Raw genomic sequence first — 14,902 nt, 5'->3', positions numbered from 1 at the left:
ATTAATATAAAATTACAGCCTTCTTTTATAACTATTGTTTGCAAATCTAAAGAAAATGTTCAGTTTAATAAGTTTTGCTTGTAAAAAAATCTGAACTATGATCACATTTAGCAAATATATTATTAAAACATTAAAAATCATGAGCGTTTATTGTCTGAACAATTTTCCATTTTGTCCCAGCATGACAGAGAATTGGACCGTAATTAAATTTTTTTCCTGCCACATTTCAGCTTTTCATCAGTTTTCATAAATGTGAAAAGCCATTAGTCTGTGTTTTTCTACTGAACAATCCAAATCATTGAAGCATATAATCATCATTCTGGTAATGTAAAAATATTAACAGTCCTTCTAACCAAGGTTTGTGTTTTTATTTATAAAAATGTGTTTTTGTAATACAAAAAAATACAGAAAATGTCTGTATTTTCTTACTGTATCCCCCCCCCCCAGAGTCTAAGAGGTCTTTGGGCAATTCATTTCTGGGAAATTGTATTGAAGGAGAACAAAAACCTTCAGATTGCTGTGTATCTGCTGTGGCGATGTCCTTGAGCAAGATACTGAATCTTTGTCAGCTTCGTTTACGAGGAGAAACTGAATACATCACTTTGTACCGCTGTGCAAATCATTATAACAACTCAGAGAAGAAAGAATCGAGCAATAGCAGTTGTTGTAGACCACTTACTCTTCGTTGCATCACACTCACAGTTCTCCTCTTCATAAAAACCCAGCTCTGGCTTCATTTCATCAGGAAAAGTGAAGAATAAAAGCAGTTTGAATGGACACATTTTTAATGCAGTAGAACCTTCAAATAAATCTAAGTAGGGTACCTGTAAAATGGGTTGTTAGCTTTGTTACAACTTCTCATTAATGCCACAGGGCTGGGGCCACACACTAATTAGTTTTCTTGTTCTGGTTGTGCCCAATTGGTTTTAATGGAGAATGCCAACAATGTTCAGAGAGGAAAAAAAATCTTTACAAGTGCACGCTTATTACATAAGGCCTCAAACCCAATCAGGAGTGTGCTGTTTTACACAAAACAGGTCAAAAAGTAACTAGTGTGCAGGGTATAAAATAGTTCAACTACTTGCATTCTTCAGCATTTCTTCAGCGTTACAATTAACTGCCCTTGCTCACTCCAGGAATGTTTTTCCATATAAGTGGATAGATGTGTCATTTCTTCCTTTAACATTGATTTGGTGTTGAAATGACTGTTGTAGTTTTTTGGAACAGGAACAACAGCTTCCCAGCTTTGACTGCATGTGGGAGTTAAACAGGCGTAGTTGTTGATGACAGGGTGGACTGAATATTTCAGAAACTGCTGATCAGCTGCAGTTTTCCTAAATAAGCATCGCTAGGGTTTACAGATAATGGTCGGAAAAAGATAAACTATCAAGTAAGCAAAAGTTCTCTGGGTGAAAATGTCTTCTTGATGCCAAAGGTCTTAGGAAAATGGAAGGGGAGGTTGACATCATGAATGCGCAGCTGATAAATCTGCAGCAACTGTGTGACGCTTGCATGTCAATATGGAGCAAAACTTTCTAGCACCTTGTTGAAGCTGTGCTACAGCAAACTAAGGCAGTGCAAAAGGCTAAATTGGGTCCAACCGAGTACCAGCAAAGTGTGAGCGTATACTTGAAAGGAAACCCTGAAGTCCACAGAAATAGCCCAGTCTGTAAATACTCCATCATTTACATGCATAATATAGCTGCAATTAATAATCTGAGCTCCTGCTAATGTCTAAAAGAAATCAAAGAATAGAGGACACAGTACAGACGTTCCTTCTCCACACTCTACTTTAATCCCAGCTGTCTAGTTTATGTACAGTCAGTCACCTGTGGGACACCCATCATATAAAGAGAAGGCGCTAACGTACATACATGGTACATTCTAGTCAGTGGTGAACTTCAACAAATCAACCCAGAGCCACAGAGAAAAGACTGGACGTCTCACTTTCAGTAAGTGCACATTTACGTAAAGATGTACTGTGAAAATAGTCGCTAAATATATGACGATCATGTCTTATTGCATTCTCTAAACGCTCGTCTAACACAAGATTATCTGTTCCAACAAACCAATTTCCCTCCAGAATTTATGCTGTATTAAATTAAAGCACAGATTTCCACCTAAATCAATTATCTAAGAGAACTCAGCTATCTGGTATCTCATACCACACAGAGTATCTTGTAGCTTTTTTATTGCAGTGTCAAGAGTTTTACACTGGCTTGATTGAATGTTTATTTACACTGATCAACACAATAATGGCTTGGCTCAGTTCTTCTCCTACAAATTCTTTTTTTCTTTTATCACACAAAAGCTCTATTGACTGTTCCAAAGTCTAAATGGGCTCAAACAGCTCTCAAGATAAATAACAAACAGTGAAGCTGTTGTCTTCCTTATTACTTTAAAAATGTATTATTACTGTTGTTATTGCTGTTTTTTTCACCTTTATCGAGCTCTTCCTTCAGCTTAAATTGGCGCCGCGCTTTAGAGCAGAGCGTGCGTTTTTTTTATTGTCTTTTTGTTAGGTTCTGGGTTCAAGTCTGCATAGTTCACCATGACATAGAAAACAATGCACTGCAGTACACAGTCCCACATGTGGTCTCACACACACACAGACGCGCACACACACATACTTGGGTCACATTATATTTCTGAAATCCTTTCTCGCTTGTTAAATGTACCAAATTAGGACTTTCTAGATTACTGATTACACAGCGTGGTCAAAGACAAATTTATTAACAAATAAAATCCACTTTCAGTTCAAATAAAGTCATTTCATAATGCTGCGACTGACCATCTCTTTCAATTAAGCTTCACAATAATGGAACATTTTCACAGTTTCCCGATTTGAACTGTGCAAAACAAACCAATCTGTCAGAAAGCTACATGTGCACGTGTTTGATCGACAGTTCAAATATAAATGAATATTAGTTAATTTAATTATGTGTTGAAGTGAAAGTGAATTTTGAGGTCTAACAGACCAGTTAATTAAACAATTACAGCCTATAGTGCAACTAATACTCTCTCACGCCTTGTCCTCTCTTTCGCTCTCTGATTTCAAATATACTATACAGTTAGAAGAAGTAAAACATAGTAGTCCCACTTATACACAACATCATACAGTATTAGTCAACTAGAAAAAACAGTAAACACAGCCACATGTGAATAAAAAACGTCTAGAAGGTCAAAGTTACATTTCATAGTTTTACATCGTAGTAGCTATTTTTCTCCCTTTACTCAGCAGACATTTCAGACTGTGTTATTTATAGAAAAAAACCCACAAAGTTCACATTTAGGACTCTTGGAGGAGCTTTTGAGGAGCATTCGACAACCAAACAGTTCCCATTTTTAAGTAGCTAGTTAGTCACACGCAGCATGAGATTAAATATGCAACAGTTTGGGAAACACCTCATGCAAACACACAAAATGCTGTTTCTGTCCTCCGGAGCGACCGTCGGCGGAGCCCCACAGGGCAGCGATTCGGAACCTCTGGAGTTTCATTACAAAACGGATATACTGCTGAAGATACTGGCCGAGGGGGTGCGGAAGGTGGATTTTGAGACGAATTTTGTTGAGGAAAACAGTCTGACCTTGTCCATCCTTATTTTGTGAGAAGCCAGTGTTTTTCCCACCAGAAAAAAAGACAGTTTCTCAGTAAAAGAAGAAGGCCTCAAAACATTTGGTCCAGTGATTACAATACAAATGCAACATCAGTCACATTTCCAGAAGGAATCAGTTGAATAAAAATAAAACATGAGACAAAAAAACTTGCTGGCTATCTGGAATGCCAATATAATTTTAATTTGTGATATCTTTTATCAGTTTTCTTTCATGGAAACCCTGCAAAGTAAACTTGAGACCTACTATTATTGGTCCCAGTCTGCGGCTCTCTGAAACCAAGGTCTACAGAGGTCTATATGATGGTACAGTTGGCACTTTCAGCATTAAAAGTGGAGTAATGAAGTGAAAGAGGAGAACTGCTAAATGTCTTTCTCTGGTTTTATTGTCCTCATTAGGCTGCTGGCGAGGGTGTGCAAGGATACGGCAAACCTTGCTTTTCCCATTTGTTTCTTTCAATCTTTTATCATTCACCACAAAGGCGAAACATCAAATAATGTGTCAAAGAATATCATTTAAAGGCTTCCCTGTTCTCCAGTGATGGTCACCACCATCTTTCGGGAAGGTTTCCTTCTCTAACATCCAGCTCCCTGAACTGACAGAAAAATGCCAAATCACGACACGACAGGCTGCTCTGACTGTGATTGTCATTTCTATAAAGTGTTGCCTGTAGAAGATTTTGGCTGCTTTTGAATTCTTATTAAAAAGAGCTGGATATTGCAAAAAAGGGTGATTTGCCATTCTTTCTTTAAAAAAAAAAAGAGTCTAATTAAGAAAAAGAGAATCGCTTGTTCGTGACAGATATGGGGTAGTCTACACAAGGACTGAGACGGATGGGAACCTGTTGCTTTCCTGTGACAATTTCTGTCTTTGTTACCCTCTCTGTATGTGTCTTGGGTGGAAGACGAAATATTTATACAGCAAGAGACACAGCTGTTTTTTTTTTTCCTTGTATGGCTGAAAACACCCCGACCTTTGGGATGCTGCAGCTAAGAAGTGTGGGTCATCTCTACCTGCTGCGTCAGTCAGTCAAGTGTTCAGTCTTTCAATTGTAAACATTAAGATTCACATTAGCAGTAAAAAAAAGTGAAGTGCTAAGATTTGTTATAAGCTTGTGTGTGTGTGTTTGTGTGCATGCATGCGTTCACATGTACATTACTTAACGCCTGTCTGTGAATGCGTCTGCTTCCTGTACGCATGCACAGATGAGAGGACGGTGTGTAAAATCAACGCTGTTGGATAACATTCAACATTTTTTTGCCAAAGTAAAACGTGTACTCCTGCCGTCTTGGCCATCACCGTTAGAAAACCAGATCCTGAAATTCACCAAAAAACAAATAAACAAATAAAATAAAATAAAATAAAAAGGTGTTTAACATTCCTTAATCGGTAGTCATGTTCAGAGATTCTTCGCTGGACTTTTCCGAGTGTTAATCAGTCAGGCACAAAGAGCAAAAAGTTCCAGAGACGGTTAAACAGGCTCTGTCGTGTGCACAGGGATGGTTTTTGAACTCTTTGGTGAGGCGCAAGAGCTGTTAGATACCAACACACTTAACCAGCGCTCCTGAAACATGGGTTTTTTGTTTTTTTTGACAGCGGAAAATTGAACGAGTTCTCATTGGAAGCTTGTGGGAACACGTGACCGGCGAGTCGTGGCCTCTTTGCATCCCTTCGGTTTCCCTCGAAAAGCAGACGCCCAGCAGCACAAGGGAGAAGCAAGTCACTGGCTACTGACCAGGTCTGAGGAAGGAATCAAAAATGTCCTGCAGTTACGGTACTGAGCCACATGAGGCCAATGTTTCATCAGGAACTCCACTGAAACCGGCAGACAGACAGAGAGACAGGCTAGTGGGAAGCCATCTGACCAAGTGTTTGGGGGAGATTTGTGAGCTGAATCGCAGAAAGTCATCTGTTCCCTGTCTACTTGCCTGTGTCTCTGTTGTTTATTAAAAGACAGTTGGGAGTAATAAAAACAGGATTTTAAGCAGGAATCGTTGGTAAGGCAGCACTCTTGGAGTAGCTTCTGGGTTTATTTTGACCTGTGGGGGAAAAAAGGAGAAGAAGAAGATGAAAACCCAAAACAGAGCCAATAATTTTATTTCTGTTCTAACTGGTAAGTAGTTATTTTTAAGGTGCGATAAGGTGCAGGCATGACAACATAAAGTGCATGTGACACGGTCATGTGCTCTGAGAAATCTTCAGTAAAAATGAGAACACTGAAGGTTAAGAGGTTTATGCTGAAATGCTAAGCAGTACATTGTGTTCAGTACGCTCCCTGACTTAGTCATTTACTCATGATAATGTTGCTGGATGAGAACATCAGAAGCACTTGTCCCATGTGTTTTGGGAAAGATAACACTCGAGAGAGAGCCTGACACTCTCAAGGGTACGCTGGCTCTGTGATACCCCACACCCCCTTTTTGTTGCCAAAACAATCATCTGACATTACTGCAATCACATTACATCATCTTTAATGCAGTGATGTCTAACTGTAGGAGTAAGACTAGGATTTGGTAGCCGTGTAACCTACAGTACTGTGCAAAAGTCTTGAACCATCCATTCTTGTCTTTTTTTTAGAGTGCTCTTGAGCAACGGCTCTCCACACTTTTCTGAAAAAAGTTTTTCTTTGGGCAGTGGCTGCTTTTTATCTACTTCGTATCAGCCCATTTCTTTTACCTGACCATTTTCAGAGAAGTGTTTTTCTTCTGTTAGGCCCTTTAACACTGACCCGTGAAACATTCAAGTACAAAAAAAACCCTCCCCTCACTCAAGTGATAAACCAGTGGTGTATCTACACATAACAGACAACTTAGCTAAGAGACCATTTTAAATTGCATCTTGGTAAATGGGCTGGTTCTTATATAGTGTTTTTCTACTCTCCTGGAGTACTCAAAGCGCTCTATACAACACGCCGCATTCACTCCATACACAATTATCTACACGGTGAGTGCTGTCTAACTATCATTCATACGCATTCATACTCCGATGGACGCATCGGAGGTTAGTATCTTGTCCAAGGATATTTAGCATGCAAACTGGGGGAGCCAGGGATCAAACCACCAACCTTCCAATCAGCACCTGACCTGCTCTACCTCCTGAGCTATAGCCACCCCACAGTCTTGAGGGACTTTGTTACCAAAACACATTATTTGTTCCCATTTCTTTAGTTTCTAGTGTTTAGCTGAAAACTTGGCATATTTTAGCATATTGTGCAGTGTTTTCAATCCATCCACCCATCCATCCATCTTCTTCCACTTTTAGGGCGAGAGGTTACAGCTTACAACCTTTACAGGTCACCAGTCTATTGCAGGGCTAACACAGAGAGACAGACAACCATTCACACTGACATGTGTACCCTGTCAATTTAGAATAACCAATTAATCTAATCCTCTGCATGTCTTTGGGCTATGAGAGGAAGCTGGCATACTAGGACAGACTTGTGAGGAACATGCAAGCTCCACACAGAACAGCCCTAGACAGCTGAAGAATTCAAACTCAGGACCTTCTCGCTGTGCAGTGATGGTATATGATGGCGAACCAACACCTTCAAGAATTATTCTTGAAGACTAATTTAAAAAAAAATACAACAAGGCTTGCCTGAGAGAAATCAGGCTATGTTTAAAAATAAGGTTAAACCAAGCTTGCTAGAACTGTACAAACCCATGTTTGCACACATTTCAGTAAATCACTCCAACTTTTCCCTATTTTTCTAGCAAAACATAAAGAAACGATGGATGGCTCAAGACTTGTAATTTCTCATTCTAAGGATAACAAATATTACAAAGTGTTTGATGTAGTGGTGTAAAGTATGCCGGCACTGGACTCTAGAGCATTAGAGATGTGTTCTCTGGAGTGTCGACGCTTCTCTGTCTGGCAATCCCATGATGAGTCTGGGTTTGGCAGTTGCCAGGACAACAGTGCTTGTCTGATTGCATTGTGCCAAGTGTAAAATTTGATGGAGCGGTGATAATGGTGTTTGTTGTTCATGAGTCAGGTTCGGCCCCTTAGGTCCTGTGAAAGAAACTCTTAATGCTTCAGCCTCCCAAGACTTTTGGACAATTTCATTCTCCCAACTTTGTGGGAGCAGTTTGGAGACGACCCCTTCCTGTTCGTGCAAAGCAAGGTCCATAAAGATATGGATGAGCTTGAGTTTGGTGTGGAAGAACTTGACTGGCCTGCACAGAGTCCTGACCTCAACCCAAATACTTTTGGCAATACAGTGCACTGTACTCACTGCAGCCACTGCTGGTCTTATGCTACCTACCAGCAACCACATAAAACTTGAATCCCCTCTGTCTAACACAACATGTTTTAAATATTACAAGTGAACGCTGCCAAAATAAAGCACTTTGAAATCATATGATTCTTGGTGATACAGCCTTCAAAACTATGCCACAATGCAATCGAGGTCAACTGCGTTAGAAATGGGAATCAAGAACCGGTTCTTGTAAAGAACTGGTTCCCAATTGTTAGGCTGCTTGCCTCGATTCAGCTTATTGGTTTCACTTGTGCTCGTGCTACAATCAGCTGATTTCAGTTCGTGTGCTTGAGGAGGAAATTAGTCACAAAGTCTGCAGCGTGATATGGACACTACTTTTATTTCTATTACACAAACGGATGAGAGCATGATGGCAAAGTGCAAACTGCATCGAGAACAGAAAGAAGACTCATTACACTGCTAAGGCAACTTTGCCTCTTTGCAAGCACCTGTGCAGAGACCATACTAACATTAAGCTAGCCAAGAACCCAGAATGATGTTAAAGCTAACAAGTGAATACTAACCCCAGCTCAGCTGCCAGACCCTGAACTTCAACATGATGAACAGTCAGACCTATCAAAATATCTTTGTGCTGGTTTTCATTTTTGCTTTGTGCTGTCAGTTTCTGTTCATGCCCAAATACTAATAGAAAGATCGTATGTGTGTTCTCATTAGGATAGGGGTTTGTGTTGATGTATGGGGCTGTAGCCTAAAGAGACTTTGATACAATGTGTTTCAGGTCATTTTACAGAGTGAAATAAAAGCAATGTAACAAATTATTTTCTTCTAGAAGTTATTAAGTATCGTACTGCAATACCTCCAGCATGCACAAACATTTGACCACATAGCACTTCAATCAATTTGCACGAATGTAATGTCTTTGATATGCTGCTTAGCAATGGCACAGCCAATGAGAACCCACTGAAAATCGATAAGAGAATCTATAAGGAATCAAATAGATAAGTGTTATTGATAACGGAATCGGAATTGCTAAATTCTTATCAATTTCCCCCCCTAATTAGCGTGAGACAAAAAAAGTTGAGGAATAAATAAAACCTATAATAAATTCACTCCAAGAGTTTCAGCTCTGTATATTTTTTTCTATCATAAAACAAACAAAGTCATTTTTTTTCTTTGTAAAAAGAAAGACATTTCTACAGAAGGCTGGAGGGGTGACTGTTGTGCGTGTGTGTGTAGGTGTGTGTGTGTGTTTTTCCTTTAGGATGGTACAGCTGATGCTTTTTTATTGGTCCCTCTGGCCAGAGCCAATAAACACCAAACTGAAGGGACAACAGCTGGAGAACAATGATAGCATATTGATGATGTTTGTGTCAGTATGTGTGCATATACTGTAAAGTACGTTTGTGTGTCCATATGTGTACGAGCACAACTAGTGTCTGGATGTTTGTGCGTATGCGTCTGTGTGTACTCATGCTTCAGCTCTTGTGTGTATGTTTATGTGTGTTTGTGTTTCCAGCAATTATCTTGGGTGTGTGTGTGTGTGTGTGTGTGTGTGTGTGTGTGGAGGGGGGTGTTGATGATTTATGACCTGTGTTATGGGTTCCACAGGGGAGATATAAAACTACAGAATGGTCCTTTATTGCCTTTCTTCTTTGTTTAGTCCTATGTTTCATCCATCACTCTGTGTTTCTCTGTTTAGCCACTCCTCTCTCTTTTTCTTTCTCTTCATCTACTAGCCTCTCACCCATCTTGACCCCTCTCTCTCTCCCCCCCCTCTCGCTGCCCATCTGTATCTCTCTCTCTCTAATTTGCTCCGGCTCTTTTCTAATAAAAACTGTTATTGATAACCTGCCCGCTGCACATCAGTGGAATCACCATTACTTTTCCTTGCTGTTTGTTACACTGGTGGACCTCTTTCTTGCATTCGCTCGGCGCCTTCCCCACAACAAACCGAGACAGTGAGATTGATGCACGGTTGTCTGAGCCTGGACTCGTCTCATGATCTCCTATTGGCTTTGCCGCCTAAGAACAGCCGAGGATTTTGATGAAACTGCAATCCACAGTTTGAGTCTAGGGAAATTACCATATAAACTAGGATCTATCCTGCAAATACGCAAAAGAAAAACCTTGCAACAACAACAAAGGCCACTTCATGAGACAAAAATAATACTCTGGTAGGTGCTCGTTCCAGTCAGAGTGGAAAAGATGGTTAAGAGCTAATTATCAAAAACAGCTTCCACAAAAATAATCAAGGGTGTAGTGGTTTTCATTACATGGCTCACCTTTATTTGTGAGGGGAGTGATAAAAGCACCACAACGGTGATAACTGATGAGACCTTGAGCTGGTGAATGGTAAGCCCTTATGCTGATAGAGCAAGAACGGGCCTATATCCACCTCTGCAGAATGCATGATATCAAACCCAGATGAAAATGAGTCCCTAAACAGACTGTTGGGGTTGAATTTTAGAGGGTGAGAGCTTATCGGGGTTTAAAAACGTGAGGAATGACCATGGCACTGATGTTGTTGGTACAACATATGATAAAACTATCCTCAAAGCATTTTAGCCAGGTATCTGCAAAAGAGACAGAGTGTCCTCATACTTACATGTACATGGGTTGTAGTTGAAGATGGGAGGTCTTCTGAGGTCCCTGGTAGCCATACGAGTCGAATCCTCCTATAAAATCAACTGAACAATGAAACAACAGCAATTAGAGAAAGCGTATGTCATCGTGGTTATCAAGTGGGAACATCCCACAACAGATGATTCATGCCTTTAAACCTACTCCACCTACAGAGGTCTGAGCAGTACATTTTGAACCAGAACCACCATCTCTGTTGCTTCTATTCCTGCTAATCAGGATTGTGGGCATGAAACTGCTTCAAGTGAAAATTCTGCAATGCAAATTTCCTATCTATTTTTAGGTGCAAGACTAAGACTTATGCAGCAATATATATTTATGCCTTGAGAATACGCTTAACTCCTAAATTATCTAGGATAGCTCCACAGATTCCTGAGCTGAGGAGCTGCCAGCAGGTGGTTGCTTTCCTCACACAGAGGCAGAAAGCCTGGACTTTTGAAGAGAGGGAGCCATGATATTTCTTTTACTTTGATGTTGCAGAGCTCATAAAAGGATACTTCCCTGCCTTGATCAGCAGCATACATTCCTATTTATTCTGTGAGATTTCATAACTTCAAGTACAATGCAGAGTTTTGGCTGTCACTGCATAGACCAAACGTAGCTGTGAATTTACCTCAAACCTGCAGAAAACAAGTCTAAATAACATCTTACAGCAAGTACCACATATAGTCAGGCGTTTTTATTCCCAAAACAAGCCCTCATTATGGCAGATAGCTTTTATATGTCTGTTACTAAGATGATAACATACATACATTGCATGTACGTATTGCATCGTGCATTAGATGAGAAGATTGATGCAACCCAATAAGCTTAGCTCTGCAATTATCAGATAGATAATCAACATGTTATCTCGTTTAGTTAATCCATATTAAAAAATGTAAAAAGGGCAGTTTGTGTTTTTTTAGCAACTTAGATTCTTTGATTATGTACAGTTAGCCATCCTTTAATCACTAAAAATATTATATATTTTTTTAAATCAAATAAAAAAGAGATAATGTGTTACTAAAATTGAACTCACTAAACTGTAGATGATTTTGTTTGAGAAATATTTCTCCTGTTTTAAAGATATTGCTATGCTAACTCACAGCTAGTTTTAGCCTCAATAGGTAATCACTGGTTTAGTTCTGAAATAATAAATATAATTTCTGTATCAATTCGCACCTGTATTGTATGGAAGCCTGTAACTCAAAATTTCAAGATAATCTAACAGTAACTTGAAATTGTGACTTTTTTTTCAGTGGTGGAAACAAAGTATTGGATGGGGCTCAGTGGTTTTAATATTTCCTAGCTCTGTAGCTAGCCAATAATTTTTGGTCAGCTAAACTAACTTCAGTAACCCTCCAAAACTTTGTTGGTATTTAGTTTTACATCTTTATTTTCCTTGTGACCCGCTGGACGTGAGGAGAAAGACAAGAGAGCAGAGAGGAATACTATTTAATTACTATTAAAAGCTATTTAGTATTATAGGAATTTGGCATGACATACTTTTCTTGATTGTTTATTTCACTTAAAATCTTAATCTTGCAAAATTAATTGTAAGAAAAGTTGTCCTTGATTTTTTCACATTGCTTGCATGTGAAATTTGAATGTCAGCCTAACACGCAACAGAAAAGCAGATGGAACACTTTCTGGTGGTCATTCAGCTGATTGTGACTGTTCAGAAAGACAATGCAGAGCCTCTGTTGGTGCATGAAGCTTTCCTTCTTTGTGTGGATCCTTTTGTGGAGGAATGGCCTGGTGTAAACCGTAAGGGTTTCCTGCTGATTCATGCTGCAGTCAAATAGCCTCAGCAGAGTTTCTGCCATGCTCGACCCTTTGAACACAAGAGAAAATGGAGCCGCTGAGCTTGTCAGCATGCTGCCTGTCAAGCTGTAGCTTCCCAATTTAAAAATTCAGATTTGTTATTCATAAGGCTCAAGAGTGTCCAGTAAGAGTGTAAGCACATCAGCAACTCTCTCAAGAATTGTAAAAGAAATGTTGCAAAACTTTACATGTCTTTACATTTATTACTGGTCAAACATTTCTATGATGACTGTTAAAATAAGAAGTTACTATTGCTATGTTAAAGTGTTCATTCATAACTGCGTCGTTTGTGTGTACGAATGCGTTTGATAAAAATCTGTCTGACACATTTGAGTAGCTCTGAGACAGATAACACTTACTATCTTGATTAATACACATGCGCGCGCGCGCACACACACACACACATATGCTCAGGCATGCACAGAATAATTATCAAGGTAATGAGCTTTCTCAGCAACTCAAATCTTTATTGGTCCTTAGTGAGTATTCACTTCTTCACCCAAGGCGCATTTCCACCAAGCTCCTGATTGTTTATTCACCCAGGATGCATCATTGTGTACCACTTTCCACAGCCAAACTTTGGGACTCACTGCTTAGCATCACTATCATTGTTTTTTATATATTAAATCTGATGGATTTATCCATGCTTTATCTTGAGTTCAAACCCAGCTTTTCCAGTTAAAAGTCATATAATTATTGTTTCACCACGATGTACCCCCAAGGACTTGTGTGTCTTTTTTTTTAGTCAATCAGAGCTTGAATTACAATATCCTGAAAGGTTTTTATGGTTGTCAAAACATGTTGCCTATCCCTACTTTAACAGAGGCCTGAGACTTTAATTTGAATCCTGATTCTTTCTGATAGCATTTTTCCCCTTGAGAAGTATTAAAATCTTCCATGCAGTTTATTATCTCTCATCTGTGTGCAGTTTGAAGGTTTTCCTAATGTCTGCAGGAATTTCCTCTGTGCCCTGGTTTCCTCCCACAGTCCAAAGACATGCAATTTCGATAGACTGAAAGCTCTAAATTGCCTGTTGGTGTGAATGTGAGTGCGAATGTGTTTGTCAACATGCATTAACAATTTCATAGACTAGCAACCTGACCAGAGTCTACCTTGTGCCTCCTTCCCAGTGTACACTATAATAGGCTCCAGCTCCCATCACCTTTAATATCATAATTGATTTAGAAAATGGATGAATGTATGGGTCAGCTGTTAATATGTGGAGGTGAAATTTGCCCAGATTTGTTAAAGCCCCTCACAACATGGTTTCAAATTATAGCTTTTCTATCTACTGTGAAATGTTCATGAATAAATAAGTAATGAAAAGGGCCCCACTACACTCATCATGTGTTGATTGATGAGTTTTTTTCATTATGCTGTTAATGCCAACAGAGCCATTATAGGAGAGGAAATATGGCACTCAATGAATCCTGTCTAGAAATATATATCGGACTATTCTGTTACCCACAGATTTCCTGTCTTTGCTACCAAAAGGCCAATCAACAGCTAGATAATATAAAAAAAATTCAATGATGCAATTGCCATCACCATGCAGCTCAGAATCATTTATAATGGTTCATGACAGTTTCAACAGTTTGGTAGAAGATATTATTCCTTACCATAGTAAAGTTATAGACATATATCTGTCTTAGGTTACTGTGACATTATTTAGAATGGTCTTCATTCCTGAGCACTGATGTGGTGAGAGGCTCTCAACTGTAAATGAAATTATAATGATGTTCGGGTAGTACATGTGTAATCAGCAGGGGAAGCTCAGAAAAAACGTATTTTGGGGCAAAGACACCAAACTTTGTAAGAACTTTTAATAGGTTTGTCTTTTGATTCTATCCATGCAGTTTTTATGTCTCATGTTTATCTATTTAGGGACTTTGTCTTGTTAACATCAAATAATTGTCCAAAAAAGTCCTCCCACTTATCAGCCTTCTTGCTATTACCTCTAGACAGTTATTCTGAACATCCTGTTTAGATAAATGGGAAGAGATCCTGCATGTCTACAATGTATAGATCATTGCCGTTCTGCAAGGGCAAGCAAGGCAAGCAGTGCTTGGCCTGTGAAACCTCAAAAGAGACATCAATTAAAGTGAAAGCAATCTTTGTTTTTGTATCTCAAACAGCGTTTTGTCTTAAACTTTCCACCATCCTATAAATTACTGCCATTTTGTAGATGTTGTAGGCTGTTAGGAGGCAGTAGGCTGTTAGGAGGCTTGCCTCCAACCATTATTGGCTAATGCCATGTAGACAGAGTACATAAGCCTGCCAAAACATAGCAGAAACTACTGTGAACATTTATGACAACAACACAACTGGCTCCCAGGTTTCCTGATTTGACTGTTGCTCTTTTGAGGTAAGGGTGGGATAATTACCATCCTTGCCACTACAGAATTTTCTCAGATTTCTATTCAAGAGTCTCTCGGTGACATCTCTCTCTCGCTCTTCTAATGTCTCTGTTAGTGCATGAAAATACTGTGAACTCTGACATCTTTTAGCTGAGCCCTATCAACTCAAACCAATGAAAAGTAAGAACAGGCACTAAAATGTGAAAAAATAAAACTGCTGCACTTTGACAGAAACATGTGCTCATACAGGACTACGTGGCTCATGGAT

General features: G+C 39.3%; 1 protein-coding gene across 1 annotated transcript in view; it reads right to left on the bottom strand.

Annotated features, from left to right (window-relative positions):
* Positions 1 to 1,772: 1,772 nt before the first annotated feature.
* The window catches only part of nkain2 (sodium/potassium transporting ATPase interacting 2), a 108,953-nt gene continuing 95,823 nt past the window's right edge, over positions 1,773 to 14,902 (bottom strand). Inside the window, exons 6-7 of the mRNA XM_005449640.4 lie at positions 10,440 to 10,521; positions 1,773 to 5,654 (exon numbers count right to left, since the gene is read on the bottom strand). Of these exons, the coding sequence (XP_005449697.1) occupies positions 5,645 to 5,654; positions 10,440 to 10,521 (92 nt within the window). The 3' untranslated portion in view covers positions 1,773 to 5,644. The remainder of the gene's footprint in view (positions 5,655 to 10,439; positions 10,522 to 14,902) is intronic.

Source organism: Oreochromis niloticus, linkage group LG15 (assembly GCF_001858045.2).
Source record: "Oreochromis niloticus isolate F11D_XX linkage group LG15, O_niloticus_UMD_NMBU, whole genome shotgun sequence".
In the NCBI taxonomy this organism is placed as follows: Eukaryota; Metazoa; Chordata; class Actinopteri; order Cichliformes; family Cichlidae; genus Oreochromis; species Oreochromis niloticus.
This window is presented reverse-complemented; position numbering and strand designations above follow the sequence as displayed.